Below are 18,560 nucleotides of genomic sequence, written 5' to 3'. Positions count from 1 at the left end.
AGTCTCATATGTGTTCAGTTTCCTAAAGCCCAAGAAAGCAGAACTGTCAAGAAGGGGCGTGCATGATGCAGTGCAGTTCAACACCACTATTAATTACAAACACAATAATAAATATGTTGTTAAATAAACAACCTCTAAAAAAAACAAATATGATTACTTTCGAGACATGCGGACGTTTCCATATAGCCCTTACATTTCAAATCACATAGTGCATGTAGTGCTAAAGTTGTTACTGGTCCGTTTATATAATCACTTTTTATTAAATTATTCAACACTGATGAAAAGTTGAAGATTCATTTAGCATAACACATGTACTTTATAAACACTCTTTACATTGAATGAACAATCTTAAAGTGCTACAGGATGAAAGCAGACATTAAAAGCTGTAGTATATATATATTTTTTTACTGCTACTAATTGATGTTTCAAATGAAGATGACTTCATAAGGTCGTCGGTGGAAAGAAAATAACAAACAGTAAAAGCATTGCAAAGTACAGCCAAATTGAAAGAGGGGGCGGGGGGAACAAACATTACCTCAGCTGTTCCAAGTCTCGATTCCTGATATGATGATCCTCTTCCATTTTCTTCCGGAGCTCATTGTTCTCCTCTCTGAGTTGTTCACACAGAGTCTACACACACAAAATAAGTAGAATTCATAGTTAATATGTTCTATGTCATCTAGCTATGGACACTAAAAGAGATTGTTCTTTAAGTGAAAGAACGGTAGGAACAGAATGAACACATGCCACCCAGTCTTATGAAGTACATTTACATGCACACACAAGCCTTCCTATGTGACGTGCAAACTGCCCCCCCCCCCTCTCTAATTTGCATACACAACTAGCAAAATCCATTGTGCAATAACAAAAATAACTTCATGTGGTATGAGGCATCTATGTTTAGAAATGCGAAACGAACGACGGGAAAAATTACAATATGAATCTTGACACAATAAACACAAATATGGAATCTGGCAACCGAAAAGTTAAGACGATCTGCCTAAAAAAGTGTTCACCCAAAAATGACATCCTGAGTAGGGCTGAACGATTAATCAAATTCAAATCAACGTCGCACAGCGGTAGAATGCAATTTTCAAAATGGCAAATGCTGAGATTTGGAAAATTTGCTTCATCGTTTGTAATATCAAGTATATTTCATTTATTTATTTAGTGTCTAGAGAAGTTCAGTGCTGAAGAAGGGCAGTCTACGCGTTTACCCGTCACTGTTTCATGTAGCATAAAACGTTAAAGTGATAAAGCCACAGATTTGTTGCAATAGTGTTGTAATCTGATTTATGACTTACTGACTTATGTTTACACCATACTTGTTCGGTAGACTTTTGTACAGTTGCCGTAGTCAATGCTTAAAACACTGCAAGTGTTTAAGGAACATCTCTAATTGAAGTAGATAAATAAATTGTCTTTCATATTAATTCATGGTTCATTTGCCATTATTTTAGTTTAAGTCTAACCTATAAGACCAAAACATTTATGTAGAATAAATCTGGTACTGTAAAACCAATTTATTTATCGCTTGTTTGTTAATAAAAAAAAAATACATCAGAAGAGAATATTGATCGCAATTAGATCATTTTTCAAAATTGTTCAGCCCTAGTCTTGAGCCCAAATGCCAAAGAAAACAATTCCACTGAGAATCGCAAGGCTGGTTAAAACGTCACAGTACATGATAGCACCACCCCAATAAATACCATGCAAATATGCCCCTCAGGGCTTTGCAAGTTGGCAGCAATTTGTTTGAATGTCGATTATTTAACTCCACACCCTTTACAAATACGGGACATCCGGTCTTTTGTTATGTCTCCCATACAACCTCAGAATACAGAAAGCTGCCAGATCAACTCATCCCGTGTTGGTGCCATTCAGAACAGTATTTCCAAACCAACCAAATATTTGCGCTGACAATTGTAATAGCTCATCTGGCCCAAATGAGTCACATATTGCCTTCTTCCAAGTTTAAATACGTTGTTCAACTTGCATGCAAATTCTCAACTCTCACACAGAAAAAAAAAAACACAACAATAATTGTGATGCTAGCGTTTCTTCATTTCTCCCAATCCAAGCCTGTCACATACCTGTAGGAGGGACGTCCTCAGTTCATTCTTTTGGACCTTAGAAGAAAGATGGTGAAACTCCACAGCCATTCGACCCAGGTGAGCTAACAACTGGTTTGGGTTGGACTCCTCTGCGAATATGCTGAAGGAGCTCTCCAATTTCTTCAGCTGGCTCGCCAGCTCGACGTTCTCCTGAGGCAGGAGCGGGATGACTCCTATTGCAGACCGGGCCTGAAATTAAGCGCACGGATCCCGTTTACAGTCAGTCCATCAATCTATCCTTTCAAGCCGAATGAGTATGTATAATATACATATCAAAAGGAATCAGGCTGTCGGGACTCATAGTGCTACAGATAATGACTAACAATGTAACCCAAATACACAGGTCTCATGTGGTACTAATAGTTATTTTAGAATATTACCACATTCACATTGAGTAGTATACTGAGTAACTAATCACCACATTCCTGAGGATGCAGCATGTGACTGAATCATGTGTGATTCCAGTCAGTAATAATCCTGGACTTTCCCCTGATTGACTCAGGCTAGAACTGCCTGTATTGAATGAGATTAGGGATGGACCGATTATCGGCCGGGCCGATTATTGGGGCCGATATTTGGCATTTTGGCGATTATCTGCCTTTTTTTTTTTTTCATTTTATGGCCGATAAATTAAAAACTGCTTTATTAGTGCTTGCTGCAGCGTGCTTCTCTCTCTCTGTTTGCTGCACAACTGGCCCTGCCTCCATAGGCAGATTGGCCCGCCCAAAGCACCATCTGATTGCTTCCTTGTGCAGTGCGTAACAGCCAATCAGCGTAAAGCTGCGTGCTCGCTCCCTGCTCGTTCTCTCTCTCTGTCCCCTGGACGAGCTAGGCACATACACGACGGGAGTCGGCGAGTTAGTAGTTCAAGGTAATGCAATAGACTTTGCCGAAATTTTAGTAAATGTCAGTGTACTATAACTCACTTGTAACATTACTATGAGCCTTTCTATGTCATATAAACACAAGGGGCAGTTCTGCTCGCCACAGTAAGCTGTCTTGCGGCTCAAGCTAACCACTCCCCCAATGTCACAACAGTTCATTTGCTTTGTGAATGACATGGCTCCTGAGAGAAGTTGCTGATAATATCGGGAAATGGTGATAAAAGTAAGACGTGAGTGAGTGCCAGTGTGTGCGTGTTTGTGTGTAAGCCAGGTAATGAAAAGCTAAACTCAACTTTATTTATAGAGCACTTTAAAACAACCACCGCTCCAAGTGCTGTACATGGTGCAAAAATTGACGGCAAAGTACTGCATGTGAAAGTCCGGCCTTGGAAACAGGCTTATTTTTCTGGCTAGTATCTGCGTTGAGGATTCACTTTTATGTTTTTGAACTTTAAAACAAAGATGTGTGAAAGGTAAACATTTCAGTTGTAATGGCTTTTTAGAAAACTATTTACTGTAAGGAGATGTTTGTTTTCATTGAACTATAAGACATGCAGCTGAGCCCGGGAGTTCCCTGCACTTTTTTGTCAGACTTAAAACAAAGTTGTCTATTTTTTTTAAGATCTAGAAAAGCTTTAACATCTTGTACATCGCTAAAGTTGTTTAATAAACATGGGCTTTAGGCATTTAAACTAAGTCAAGTGTTGGAGTTTTTATTTTTCATAAATTTGACACCATTTTACCCCTTTTCTCTACAAATAAAGATTGTCATCAAATATCTGTTATCGGCCTCCTTGACTACTAATAATCGATATCGGTATCGGCCATGAAAAAAGCATATCGGTCTATCCCTAAATGAGATACCGGGTTACTTCATCAGGAAAGGTTTCTATTGTTGGGAAAACGCTTATGTGGAACCGTACCGAACCCGAGTAAATGACACATTTATCGGAGACATAAAACTGTGACGAGCTTGCATTCTTAATTCTATGGGCGGAAGATGAAGTTATAAATGTCAGTGTCAAAATAAGATTGGTAATTACAGTCAAGGCATCTGACGTCCTCCTGTCCATATTGACCACTTCGAACTCTGATAAGGCGTCCTGTAAAAACCTTAGAGTTAGGTAACATCAGCAAACACCCTCATCAATAACAGTCCCATCAGTTGAAATGCTGTAATCCTCACAAAATTCACACTCACGTTAAGTCTGTTGGCCTGCATGGCCCTTGCTAAACAGCTTGCATCGGCTTCTTTCGGCTCAGCGGCGGGATGCAAACAAGGTTTACCTTAACGTGGGGTGGGGGGAGACCGTCAAGGCAATAGTTGTGTAAATATAGCCCTTGTCGTCCACAAATATGAAAATGAATGAGACCTACTTTGTGTTTCAGTCTGAGCGTGTCCACCCGCGCACAGACTGGCTGCAAAGCTGGAGGACTTGAGGGCCTCGTTGTCTCTCACGAGTTCCTCGACGCGCTGACGAAGCCTCGACGCTTCTAATTGTGACTCTTCGAGCAAGTCGCCTGCACACAGAAAGTAAGCTTGGAAGTATGCCACAATAAGAATGAAAGAGGATGCTTTGAAGAACAAGTAACACTCCTTACATGAGTCACAGGCAGTGTGATAGTCAAAAACTACCCGTGTTCAGGTTTTACTACATTTTTTGGTTTGGTTTGGTTTTTGAATGTGGAAAAATTTGTTATGACAATAATTATCATGCGACGGATGTCCGATTTCATGCATTTTGACATTTGATTCCCTACCAGGATTTTGATCATTTTGGACTTAAAGGGATATGATGATGATTATAGCTGAACGATTAATTGCATTTGCAATACCATCGTGATTTGAGTAAACACGATAACGTAATTGCGAAGGCCGCGGTTTAAATGGTCATTACTTTATTGACAGCGGAGGGGGGAGGGGGATTCACCAAACGCTAAGCCAACGCTGCCTCAGCTACAGCATGCTTGATCCTTTTCATCTCGCATGGTTAAAACTTCTCGCGTGTGGCGAAAAAAAAAAAAAAAAAACCTTTACCCGGTACGTGTGTTGTCTATTTTCTGATGTTTTGGCTGCCGTCGGATCACGTGTGTGAGGAAGTGTCTTTTATGGTATCGTTGCGTGTCGCCGTTGACTTCGATTTACGCGTGTTCAAAATTTGAGCACACATACACAGATGTGAGTGTGCGGCTCCTTGAACCATGACAAATAAAAATCCATCCGTGCAAAGGTGTCAAGCGGTCAAACACAGAATGGATTCGGACGTATGTTCCGAACTAAAAGACAGAGGAAAAGCTGTAGAGACGCCGCCGAATGGTCATGCCCGCTGGCGTCGTAAGTAGCCATTATCTTACGTATCTTATCGGGTGGCGTGTGTGATGTTACTAAAGGGAGATCGGGTAAGCTCTAATTTTATACCTGTATGTTTTATGTATCAGTCTATATATTAAGTTGAGTGAGTGATTTAAGAAGTGCGGTCCACGTTGGCATATCACATTTCATGAAATTAAGTGACATGTAGGAAGTGGCAGAGCGCCATTGGATCATTGTTTTTCAGTCTCTGACTGATGACAGGCTTGATTTTTGCCAGGCACAACAGTAAGTCGTAAATTAATTTGCATGCCCCTTCCTCGTACAACAGATATCAATGAGCAGCGGGCAACCATAGTTGACACTCATACAAGCTTACCTAGGCTCTTAAGACCCTTCATCCTCTCTCTCAGCATGCTGTTCTCCTCCAGGAGCTGTCGATAGCTGCTTCCTCCTGCAGCCTCATCCCTGGACTTGACATCATTCCCACCCGGGTCGTAGATACGGTACGGGCCTTTTCCTTCCATCATTTCTTCACTTACTAAGCATGATTCTTCAAACTGAAAAGAGCAAATAATTGTTATTGTTTTTTTAAATAATAACTCATTGTCTTGTGTCTTATCGTGGTATAGGACCAAAATAGTGCAGAACAAAAACACTAAAACAATACAAAGTTTCTCCATCCCTTTGGTATAAAACACACCAGTTGATTAATTCACTTTTTTGTGATGGTCATGTTTGAGAACTATGAAACATAATGCACACACATTTTCCTCATTGAAACACGGATGACTTTAAAAGCATTCGTAGCAGTATCCTTAGTTCTCTCACTTTTGACAAATCTACTGCAGGCACATCTTAAATGATTACAAATACACTTTTAAGCGTGGTTGCACTATTTACAGTATGGAACGGGAAGTGCTGTACGAATCTTATCTTTTCTTTCTTAATAGTACAAAGCATCACTACAGCATTCGAGTAAAAGGATCTCGACCACAAAAAGAACTGCATACATATCACATGAATGCTCCAAAAGAACATATACCTAAGAATGCCAACCAAAAATAGCTAACTGATGGCTACCTTGATTGGTAAAGCAGGCTATTATTAGTATTCGCTGTTGTCATGCAAATGACTAGCAACATTTAGCCATCGGCTAGCTAACGCCAGATAACAATGGGTGACAGGAAGCAGCTCGTTCCCCTTTGTTGTTAAACCTCTATATAGACAATTTTGCCCAAGCACTCCGTTCGTCAGAAAGTGAACAGATACCTGATAAGCAACAAAAAAAGCGGTGTCCTTTGACAGAATACCTTTCCGCTAGCGGCGGCCTAGCGTCTCTGTGCCCAGACATCTACTGCGGAAGTGGTCTGCTGCTCGATGCCGTAACATGGGAAATTCCACCTTGCAACGTTTGATGTAAACAGCGGTGACTGACAGTCAAAGCAGCCAATCAGCACCCAGAAAGGAGGAGCCACCGAGCCTTCAATAAACACTGCTCTTTGTGTTTAATATATTTAAGATTAAACAATACAACAACAACAAAAAAGACGAAAAAAAGACCACCCGCAAAAAAAAACAACAAAAAAAACAACAACAACCCCACAAAGACTCAACTCCCCTATCTCTACCGTCACATAAAAGAGAGTAAACAATACTCTATACTCAATATATATATATATATATATATATATATATATATATATATATATAATATATAATAGAAGCATATATATATATATATATATATATATATATATATATATATACATAATATATAATAGAAGCATATATATGTATATATATATATATATATATATACATATATATATCTATTATATATAATATATATATATATATATATAGAGAGAGAGAGAGAGAGAGAGAGAGAGAGAGAGAGAGAGAGAGAGAGAGAGAGAGGGAGAGAGGGAGAGAGGGAGAGAGGGAGAGAGGGCGGCATGGTTAGCACCTCCGCCTCACAGTTCAGAGGTCGTGGGTTCGATCCCGGCTCCGGCCTCCCTGTGTGGAGTCTCCTCCCACATTCCAAAAACATGCATGGTAAGTTGATTGGACTCTCTAAAATTGCCCCTAGGTGTGATTGTGAGTGCGGATGTTTGTCTTTGTTTGAAGACAGCTGGGATAGGCTCCAGCACGTCCCGCGACCCTTGTGAGGATAAGCGGTATCGATGATGGATATATATATATATATAGATAGATAGATAGATAGATAGATAGATAGATAGAGAGAGAGAGAGATAGTTTATGTCAGTGAAAAATGGACAAAATGAGTTCTTGCACTTAATTTTTGTTTTCTTCGGCAGTTTTGTGCCATCAGAAACCTTTGCACCGTGAAATAAAATTACAGTATGTTATTATTTTGTTGTTTGCTTCAAATCCTTTATTGGTTTAGGATGGTGGCTCTTATACATGCATTGAAAAATGTAATATTAAAAATGACATACATTAAGAGCATGTATTTTGCACATATGTACGTGTTTTGTCCATATTCAAAATAGCATTTTTGCCATACATACTGAACATGCCACTATGTGGCCTTATAGTTTCACTCATGGAATATTGGGGCCTCTTCTAGCATTTAAGATGTCTATCCCTGCTTTTGAAGATCCCATCTTTAAGTCTTAAGCTTGATCCCATCCAAGGTTATTAACTTATTCCAGTTAACGAAAACTAATGAATTAAAAAAAAAAAAAAACATAATTTGACAAAGCATTTTTGTTAAGGAAATCAAATAAAAATGACACTACTTTAAAAAAAGACAGATAACTGAAACTAAATTTTAGTTTTTTATAAAATAATACCTAATACAAATACTAAAACTAATAAAAACTCCAGAATGTCAAATTAATAAAAACTAACAAACATACTCTAAAAGGAACAGTGTTACAACTAACTGAATTAAAAAAAAAGAACAATACAAAAACTAATACATCATCCAAGTCATCACTTTTTTATCAAATTGCTTATCGTGATTCTCTTCACCGATGATCAGTTGAATTTCAATGGAAGGGCGTCAATTTTCTTTCCTCTACTTAAAACATATTAGGAGGATAAAGAACTGGGTGGTTTCCACTGAACTAGAAGGTCAGTATGATCAAGGCCAGGTCAGCAGTACAGCATTTGCCATCATGATGTAAAGATATAAAGAGTCATGAAATAGTGATTCAATACTTCCTGTTGTGTGAAATGTCATAAAATTGTGAGTCGAAAGCTACTGTATATCTATTCCACTTGCTTCCCGACTATTGCTCTTGAGCAGTGGTTCTCAAACGTTTGACATCTTATGTGACATATTATGGGAATGCTCAAACGTCTTTGGCTTTGCCCCCAGTCAGTTGCCAAAATTCCCCTTCCGACGGAAGTTCAAAACACACCTTAACATATGCAGCATAATTTTAAGATGGCTTCCACAAGGTAATTACAATAAACACGATTCATTTTGTTCCAAGCTGAGTCATGGGCCTGCTTATCCACTCAGGCCAAATTACCAACCACGTTGAGCAGGCAAGCTGGATTGGAATAACACAAACTCCGTCAACATAGGAAGGAAGTGCGCTGATATTGGCTAGTTAGAATAAAACTTATTGATGCTTAAAAGGTAAGCACCACCGTAATGACTAAGAAGAATCTCCAAAATGCAGTTTATCAAACATTCCATTATGGTCCTTTTGTGACTGGTATGTTGTAAAGAGGTGTGAGATGACAAGTGATTTATATAGTAAATGCATCATAAATATAATGAAAATAAATAGGTAGGTGTCTGCAAATGATTGCAAAAATAAGAATTAGCTGGGCAGAACGTCATTATTAAGATGCATTACTTACTGAGAAATGAACCTTACAAAAATAATTAAAGAGGGAACACAATTTTGCAACTTTATCAATATCTTCAATGGATTTTTTTTTTGGCCATAAATATTTGGTGAAATCAGTTAAACTGATATTGTTTAACCCTGTTCAGAAGCAAATGGGTAAAATGAAAACGAAACATTTTTCAAATTTATACCTTATCATTTTTATGTATGACAAAGTGAAAAATTATTACAGTGGAGTTTTTTGATTAATATCGCAGTATTGATTTAATTTGCATGTTACTTCTGTATTTTAAATAAGTAGCTGTCAGCCATTTACCAGAAGTTAAGTAAGTTAAGAAATAAAACCATTTTTGATACCACTGTAAAATTACAGTGGTCATTACACATAACGCATTACACGTATACACTGAATATACATGCTAAAAAGGCAGTCATTTACTTTAGATTCAGATTCATAGCACGTCATAATAGACACCACACACATCCTTATGATGCATTTGAACTGTATGATTACCAGATGTGAGTAGAGTAGCTAAAAATTGTACTCAAGTAAGAGTAGTGCTACTTTAGAATGTGATTCAAATAAAAGTAAAAGAGTAGACCTACAAAAAATTACTTGAGTCAGAGTATTCAGTACGAAAAAAATATTTAAGTATTAACTCGTGTCTATCTTCTAATTTATCTTTTAATCAGTACATGAACATCAACTAGATCAGCGATGGGCAACTTAAATACTACAGGGGGCCACATATATATGAACACTCACTAACCATATATGAGAAAATGCCACTTTAAAATGGACAAAATATATGCATATGTGCAAAAGAAATTCTCAATGTATTTCATTTTGATAATACATTTTTAATGCATGTAGAAATACCCACTATCCTAACTCAACAACAAAGGGGTTGAAGCAAACTCTTGTGAGTTAGGCTTTAGATTTCTATTTTTACTTTTGGAAAGAGTGGGTTAGCAGGTTGTGAAATGGTATTTTGCTTCCCCCCGCACTCCATTTCACCCCACACTCCATTTCAGAAGGTGGTACTAATGCACCAAAAGTTGTTTGCCAAGCGCTAAAAGCAGAGCTGGGCACTTGACTTTTTTTGCAGGTCCATTCACTGTCCTCCGTCCGTGACCTGGGTACCCTACCGTCCCCGTCCCACCATCATTATTCATAAAAAGAATCATCCTCCGACCCCGTCCGTCCTCGTCCTTTTAAAGCGCTTCCGTCCTTACATTCCGTCAACCTGTCCCCCGTCGGCCTCCCAAAGAAAAAAATAAAATAAAAAGCATTTGGCCACCATCTCACGGTGAATATAGACGTGAGCAGAGCCAGCTTAGTCAAGCAGAGCCAGTTTAGTCAAGCCAGCCACAACAATGTTTTTTGATAGGCTGCTATACAACACGTCACAAGTGTCGACGCCAAAATAAAAGCATAAAAAGACTGTACATAGATAGCCAAAGCCATACTTACCTTTTATTTCTAAATTGGCCACGAACGAAGCAATCGTTTTGACGGCTGACTTGACTCAGAATTGAGGTTGGTCCTGACCTATTCTTATTAGTGCGCAAAAGCACGATGACAGTCTTGAACTGGAGTACAACATTCAATTTCTAGTGCTCATTTGCACCAGCTCACCTCTTATGTGCAACCCCGGCAATGTATATGTGAGCATTTTATTTAATGAAACTTTGACTATAGATGGTATGATAGATTATGAGCATGAGCGCACAGCCAGTGCGCGGGCATACATACGTGTACAACCTTAATTCCTCACTTAAACTGTGTCAAGTCCCTATCCTGTGAAAACATCTACACATACTAAAAGATGCTGGGTTGTTTTCATAACGTACTTATTCTGAGCAAATTGGGTTACTTTTAGTGAAGGTTGGGATAATTACTTCAATAATTGTCATTTATTTTAGTCATAATGTTTCATTTCATTTATCATTGTATTTTAATCATTACCATAAGAAAGTTAGTGTGATTTTTTTTTTTTAAATTATCTTATTTACAACACAGGAAGCCTCCAACATAACTTGTCTGCAAAGTCCAAAAATGTGGTGCAGAATACAGTATTTCCCTCTAAAGTATTTTGAAACAGAGTCAACAAAATTTAAGTGATTGGAGTGATATGTCAAACTAGTGAATACGGTAAGCAGGGCAGAAATTTATTTACATTTTAAAAGAGACAGAGGGCCATAAATGCAAGTAGGCCAGTCTTTTTTTTTTGCATTTCCTAACAGCAGAAAGCAGCAGCTGACAGTCATTAAACAAGCTGCTTGTCGTTTGTCAATTGCGAATTCTTGAGCAAAATGTCTTATTTCTTCCCTTCCATGTAGTCATGAATACATGAATAATAGTTTTTTGATTTTTTTGTCTATAAAAACTTGGCCCTAACATTCTGCTGACATGTTAGTGGGTTTGGAAAATGATTTTTATATGATCTATTTCAGATAATGATTAAAAATGAAAATGTGAGCTTTCTAATGCAGAACATTAAAAGCTATTACGGTAATGTATTTCTATAACATACTGTACTACCGTATGCATGTTGAGTCAGTCCATAGCTCATTCAAGAGGATGCAATTTCTTGCCGTCTCTGAATAACTCAGAAGATAACACAAAGCAACATCGAGACCAGGCATTTAGCAGAAAACATACTTGCTTATTTTAAAATATTAAACTGGTATAAACAACAACTCACCCACTCATTTGGCTTGTGTCTGAGAGGCATGCACTTTTTAAGGAAACTGGTGAATAGGGGGGAAGCAATTTCGCTGTGAGACTTGGGGAATTCCCATAACCAAGCAAAATGGCCTGACACTGTAGGCTCAGTGTGTACAGAACCTGGTGTGTGTCCAACTTTGTATTCTTCCCTCGGGGAGTGATTCAACACATACTGCAAATAAACCTGGGGCCTTAAATGCATGAACAGAAACGGCCACAATGAAATAATGGCCGATATACCAGGAGAAAGATGTGCAGATTACCAGACATTTTAAAAAATCTTGTCAACATCAAAATGGAATGAGTGGGGAGTTTTACCAGCAAATAAAGTAATTCAAGAAATTCTGCCCTATTTGGGAAAAAAAAAAAATCATCTCACTTTTATAATCTCTCACAGAGCTCACTGTATAGAGTTAACAGGCCGGGACATGCAACTAGCTGCAGCGGTTTTGTTTTGGTTTTTTTTGCCTTGGATTTTGGCTTTCTGCAGGGGATTTCCTCCCTACACATCTTTTTCCTTTTTTAACACAAAGGCTGCAGCAGCTTCACTCCCACATGATGTATATCATATGTAGAGAACTACATCGGAGAATGCGTTGCTGTCACATCAGGCTTATTTTGGCCTGTCTGGCCAAGTGTCAAAGTCCATAGTCAATAACTAGTAATACCTATTAACAAGCCAATTAATTATGTTTTTAATTGCTTCTTCTTAACCTCAACCAACCAGCTTACCCATATTCATACTTTCACAAACATTTGGCCACATAGCAAAACTTTAAAGAGGTATTGATTTAAGAGGGAGTTTCCTCATGGGAAATAGTTCCCGTTCTGCTTATTACATTGACATTGTGCCAGTATCAACACAATAAATCAATGAACTGTCCGCTTATATGCAAATCAGAGCACTTTGCCTTTGTTCATAAAGGATGTGGTGAAAATGGAATACACGTACAGGAAGATTTGAAAGCTTTCAACTTCATTTGTACGTGAATAATGCAAGACACCAGGTAGCAATGACTTTATTGAGCAATGTATAATCACAGTGATTGATTTAATGGATTTTTAATGTGTCTTGGGAAAAATGGCTGTATGATTTAAAAAGAAAAAAAAAATCCATGTCCTGACAGAGGATCTTCCATGTGACTAGAGAACTAGCTTGAAAAATGTGGACATACTGTTAGTTGCTTTGGCAGACGAGCAGCAACAGTTTTGTGTGCTGACAACAGATTTTGACCACCACATTTTCACTGTGATGTGATGCGGCCAGTTGGTGGCGGGCCTTGACACCATGTGGAGATGTGCCATCTTTAATCCTCCCCTCCACATAGCAACAGCAGGGTTTTGCGATAATCTCCTGAAGTGTCACCCTGAGTACACAAAGACAAATATTAAAGTACATGAAAAATACTCCGTTTATCATGATTACTCGCACGCAGACACAACACTTACACTGCATGCAGAATGAAGGCGAACAAACAGTATTAATATTAAAAAGGGGACAGTGAGTTGTTTGTGGTGAACTAACACATATATAACAAAAAAACCCAACACTTTTTATGATCAAACTATATTCCTGTTCTGTGTCTTAAAACTCATCTTTGTCATATCACTCAAGCCACCATGCAAAACTAAAAACAAAACTTTTTTTTTAAAACAACACTTCAGAACTGTTATAGAAAGCACAACAATCTTTACGCCATAAATGCTCATAGTAAATACTCAATATTTTTTTGCTAGTATTTAGCATTGACCAGGGTAGTTGACCAATTTTTTTTTTATTTACACTTAAAAAAAACTATTAAGGTACAGACAGTAAGGCATTTTGGTATATTCAGTCAATATTAAAAGTCTACACACCCCTGTTCTGTTTTGTGATATAAAAAAATGAGGCCAAGATAGATCATTTCTATAATGCGTACAGTTTATTTGAATCTTTTTTTTTTTTTTTTAAGAGGGGAAGTCAAGATAAACAACTTAGAAAACGAGGTTGCACAACTATTTACACCCTCTCATAACCGGGGAAGTGGCTGTTAACCGATCAAATTCAAACCCATGTAAAATGGGAGTTAACACACACCTACAACCATTTCAAGTGCCTCTGATTAACCCAAATAAAGTTCAGATGCTCTAGAAGGTGGACTTTGTCTATCCACTGTAAGAATGAGAACCCTGATCTAGATTTAGCTAGCTAGCTATTTTAAGCTATTTTAAGCGAATAGATAGACCGACAGAAGTTTTGTTTGATACTTGCCGAACAGTCAGCCATCAAAGTCTAACCAAGTACCCGTCTATTAAGTGAAACCACTCATTTTAATAGGCATGTGTTTGCAAGATGCCAGTGTGGCTGTGACTTGAACTTTATACATGGCAGAATCTGGAAGTGGTTTCATCATTGGAAAATATTTTTCTAACGCCAATATGAGGCAATGCGCTTATTTAATTGTATTAATGTCACAGTCATTTCATGTGGAAGTTATTATAGATATGTTCCTGGGTACTTCCTGTCTGTAGAGCCGTCAGCCAATCATGCAACAGATATAGAAAGGAAGTTGAGCAAAGGAGGGAAATTCCTGAACAGCTGTGCAGAAGCCACAGACCCACAGTCCACCGCAAGGAAGCTATAGGTTACCGCGGTTCCATCGCCTTCGCAGAAGACATCTTTGCAACATACTCTCACACGATGCAACAGAAAAAAACGGACGAGGACCAAAAGACAACAACAAGCAGGCAGGCGTGTTAGTGGACATCGACGCAGACTTACGATCATGGTTTCTACCTTGATGAATTCATGCAGGGAGGTGTCCTGCGTTTCTTTGAACTCTTTACGAATGTTGAAAAGGTCAATCTCGCTACGGGACACCATGATGCGGATCAACGCTCTGTCGTCCGTGCCGAGACCCTGCACGAAAAAAAAACCCGGTTACAACGGCACAGATTATAATCATTTATGCACATATCCAAATTCCAATGAAGTTGGGATGTTGTGTAAAATGTTAATAAAAACAAACATACACTACAAAGATATGTAATTTTCAAATTGCTATTGTTTTTTTTTGTTGTTGTCGCATATAGTCACTCATCTTGAAATTGTCTACAACACTTTCTCAAAAAGTTGGGACAGGGGCACGTTTACTAGTGTGTTGCATAACCTTTCTTTTTAAAACCACTCAATAAGCATTTGGGGCCTGAAAACACTCATTGTTGAAGCTTTTTAGGTGGAATTCTTTCTCATTCTTGCTTGATGTACAATTTAAATTGCTTGGCAGTCCAGGGTTTCCGTTGTTGTATTTTGCACTTCATGATGCACGACACATTTTCAACGGGAGACAGGTCTGGATTGCTGGCAGGCCACTCTTTTACTATGAAGCCACACTGATGTAACACGTGCAGAATGTGGCTTGGCATTGACTAGCTGAAATAAGCAGGGATGTCCCTGAAAAAGACGGCGCTTGGATTTGTACATTTAGCGCCGAATTGTGGTCACTGACCATGGTTTTCTGAAGTGTTCCTGAGGCCAAGTGGCAACATCTTTTACACAATGTTGTCAAGTTTTTATTTTCGGAATCTTTTATTGATATTATGGGCCCTATTTTCGTGCCCAGTGCAAGTCTAGCGCAAATCGCAGTCTAATTGTGTGCATGGGTGGTATTTATATATACGGTAGCTTTCTTTTGGTATTTTTGTAGACTTTGCACAGATAGAATTTGGCGTTAAGAGTTATTTCCGCTATTGTGCACTGGAAACAACTGAGCCTTTTGGGCATACTCATTTTAGACGCAATCATAACACTCACCTGTTGCCATTTAACCTGCTCACCTGTGGAATATTCGAAACACGTTTTTTTTTGTATTCCTCAACTTTCCCAGTCTTTTATTAACCTTTGCAGCTTTTTTTGAAATGTGTTACAGGATTTGCAAATGAAGGTATTCTGTTCATTTACATGATACACAATGTCCGCTTCACTGGAATTGGACTTCTTAGAGCTCCCTCAATGAACACTTTTTCTATCTGTGGGAAGCCTTTTTCCAGTTTCAACACAACTGTGCCCAAAGAAAGGCCGATACAGTCATGCTTTGCTGAGAATTTGAGAGTTCTGCCCTCAACCCAATGGGATGAACTAGAACATTGAATCTTCCCAGAAGTGGAACATTTGAAAATAGGAGGCTGACCAGGCTGATAGTAACAATTTCCGGGAGCCTTAAAACGGAATTCAACCCAAACATATTTTTTTCAAGAATATGTTCTATGCAGGCCCACTAGTTGAAACAAGGCATTCTGATTAATATCGTATTTGTGTAATATTAGTTAAGCAGCCAAATCCATACGTTTTTAGCCATCTCAGGGGTCGGCCATTTTGTCACTTGTCGTTGACTGAAAATGACATCACAGTTGCTCAGGGCTCAGGTAACGACCAATCACGGCTGACCTGTTTTCTGAAGCTGAGCCGTGATTGGTCGTTACCTGAGCCCTGAGCAGTTGTGATGTTATTTTCAGTCGACAGAAGTGACAAAATGATGGCTAAAAACGGGTGGATTAATAACTCTTATTCCACAAACGCAATATTTATCAGAATGCCTTGTTTCAACTAGTGGGCTTGCATAGAAAAATATTCTTGAAAAAAATATGTTTGGCCTGACCTCCTCTTTAATATTTCTGTCCATTAAGCATAACTCTTAACATAATATAACTATTTATTTATTTTTTTTTTTTTCTACCATTTTCTTTTGCTTTCAAGTTAAGTTAAAAAAAATGAATGCACTGTGGATACCTTCATGGCTTTGTACAACCGGTCTGCAAAATACGAAGGCTGGTTTTTCACACTGCGGACTGCAACGGACAGAGAGCACGTTGGGATGTAGTTTGGCATTACAAAAATGGGGGTGCTGCTGTAAAGTACTGGCCAGTTTGTTGCGATTTGTTTCAATGTCTTATATTACCTATGGCATAAAAGGCATTTTTCACATCTCCTGACATTTCCTTCTTGATGATCTGTTCAATGTCCTTATTGGAGAACCGGACAAACTCCTGGAAAACTGGAAAGAGCAACAAGGTCAATGATCACCTTTCAGCTAATTTGCACTCATAGAGCACTGACTACATACAGTAAATTAGACGGCATAGCACATTTTAAAATGGCGGGGGCAGTTTACCTTTCCTTAAATGAGCAAAGCTCCTGGTGCACAAAATACTCATGAACTTCATGACCCTGTCATCAGAATCAGCATTACATGCATCAGCAAGTTCCTGTCGATCGAAGCAGAGCAACAGGTGCAAATAATCAGCATTACGCCTTTTTACCTTCCTCGATCCTTTTCATATGAAATTTTTACTCACCTGAGCATCTGTATCCGTTCTTTCGAAATCTGCAGGGCCGTCTTCTCTTGCACCCTAAGCAAGGTGAAAAGGAATAATTGTGTAATCACACAATATTGTTTTGCAAGACAAAAGATATTTGCTACATCACCGTTTCGCCAGAAAGTGTTCCTGTCATTCAGGATGGGTGACCTGTATTCCTATTAGTTCTCTTAACATTTAATAGTTAAAAATTTATTGGAATTTATTCCTAACATCATGGAAATTATGTTTTGGTTGGTTTGGATGTTTTGTCATGATATTTTTGGAAGATCATACCGTATAATAATTGGACTCATCTTACGCTCTGCCTAATTTGCATATTTCCCAGGTTGTGATAGTTATTTTCTTGGGCTTTTTTCACATTGTGAAATCTTTTCTCAGTTTTAAAAGGGGATAATCACGACTAGCACGGTGGAGTAGCAATAAGCATCTATCTCTCAATCTCGGCTCCGGCTCGGACTTTGCATGTTCTCCCTGGCTTTCTCTCACATTTGAAAAACATGCATTTTAGGTTACTTCAAGTTTCAAATTGTCCATAGGTTGTTTATATGTGTCGAGTGATAGGTTGGGGACCATTCGTTCCAGGTTTTACGCTCTTGCCCAAAATTCAGCCGGCATTGGCTCCAACTCACACACGACCCTAAATGAGGACGAGTGCTATAGAAAATAGAGAGCTGGAATAACCATTACAAGTTAATGATGCTCAGCTTTACTGTAAATTTGAATATTGTTTCCATCACATTGTGGTTGTCTCTCTCTATTTAGTATGTAAGGCAAAGCATAGTGATTAATTAACATTACCTGCACAAGAGAAACCAGGATGCGGCAGAAGTGACCTGATGTGTCGGATTGAATCGCTGCCTCTAAAGATTGCTTATAGGCTGTGAAGTTCAGGGGAGAATTTAGTGTATATGATATTTGAAATAATCCCAAATCAAAGATGTGTCATGTCATTGCTGCTAACAAGCTCACCTTCCTGATAGGCAGTGTTCATGGCTTGAATTTCCTCATTGTTCCTGGTGACCAGGATCTCAATCAGCGCGTGTTCATCTGTGCCAGCGCCCTGTGGAAAAGTCCAGAAACACTCACAATGGACAATGTGTCTTGTCAGGTATGACAGGGTTAAGGCAGTCTGAGTTTTATGTCAACACTCGGCCGAATTGAGGAGTGGCGTCGCGTCACTAGGTTGTACTGTGACAGGAAACTCCATGCACTCTAGCAATGTGGTGCAATTATTTTTTCAATAATAGCAAATTTGGGCAGAACTGAGGAGAAGCAGGAATCTGAGTTATGCCGCCCCCTAGTGTACCTGTATGGTACTGTCCGTGACCT

At 38.6% G+C, this 18,560-nt stretch overlaps 2 protein-coding genes across 9 annotated transcripts in view; both read right to left on the bottom strand.

The window, feature by feature from the left end:
* tnip1 (TNFAIP3 interacting protein 1) overlaps positions 1-11,896 on the bottom strand; it is a 25,319-nt gene extending 13,423 nt beyond the window's left edge. For 3 of the 6 annotated variants that reach the window (XM_086023452.1, XM_086023454.1, XM_086023455.1), the window contains exons 1-7: positions 11,851-11,895; positions 5,689-5,869; positions 4,376-4,519; positions 4,200-4,285; positions 4,042-4,101; positions 2,094-2,303; positions 536-630 (exon numbers count right to left, since the gene is read on the bottom strand). In XM_086023452.1, the coding sequence (XP_085879578.1) occupies positions 536-630; positions 2,094-2,303; positions 4,042-4,101; positions 4,200-4,285; positions 4,376-4,519; positions 5,689-5,869; positions 11,851-11,880 (806 nt within the window). In that variant the 5' untranslated portion in view covers positions 11,881-11,895. Of the gene's footprint in view, positions 1-535; positions 631-2,093; positions 2,304-4,041; positions 4,102-4,199; positions 4,286-4,375; positions 4,520-5,688; positions 5,870-6,581; positions 6,768-11,850 lie in introns of those variants that run through there. The other 3 variants (XM_086023457.1, XM_086023456.1, XM_086023453.1) reach the window with 3 other exon arrangements.
* A 982-nt stretch (positions 11,897-12,878) lies between these two features.
* Positions 12,879-18,560, bottom strand: part of anxa6 (annexin A6) — a 21,763-nt gene continuing 16,081 nt past the window's right edge. For 2 of the 3 annotated variants that reach the window (XM_086012916.1, XM_086012936.1), the window contains 8 exons: positions 18,201-18,291; positions 18,030-18,109; positions 17,208-17,261; positions 17,024-17,117; positions 16,811-16,906; positions 16,642-16,700; positions 14,635-14,772; positions 12,879-13,240 (listed from right to left, as the gene is read on the bottom strand). In XM_086012916.1, coding sequence (XP_085869042.1) covers positions 13,181-13,240; positions 14,635-14,772; positions 16,642-16,700; positions 16,811-16,906; positions 17,024-17,117; positions 17,208-17,261; positions 18,030-18,109; positions 18,201-18,291 — 672 coding nt within the window. In that variant the 3' untranslated portion in view covers positions 12,879-13,180. The remainder of the gene's footprint in view (positions 13,241-14,634; positions 14,773-16,641; positions 16,701-16,810; positions 16,907-17,023; positions 17,118-17,207; positions 17,262-18,029; positions 18,110-18,200; positions 18,292-18,560) is intronic. The other variant, XM_086012926.1, reaches the window with a different exon arrangement.

This window comes from Filicampus tigris, chromosome 2 (assembly GCF_054856515.1).
Source record: "Filicampus tigris isolate MCC_2025a chromosome 2, RoL_Ftig_1.0, whole genome shotgun sequence".
In the NCBI taxonomy this organism is placed as follows: domain Eukaryota; kingdom Metazoa; phylum Chordata; class Actinopteri; order Syngnathiformes; family Syngnathidae; genus Filicampus; species Filicampus tigris.
Note: the sequence above shows the minus strand (reverse complement) of the source record. Positions and strands in the feature narration are given on the sequence as shown.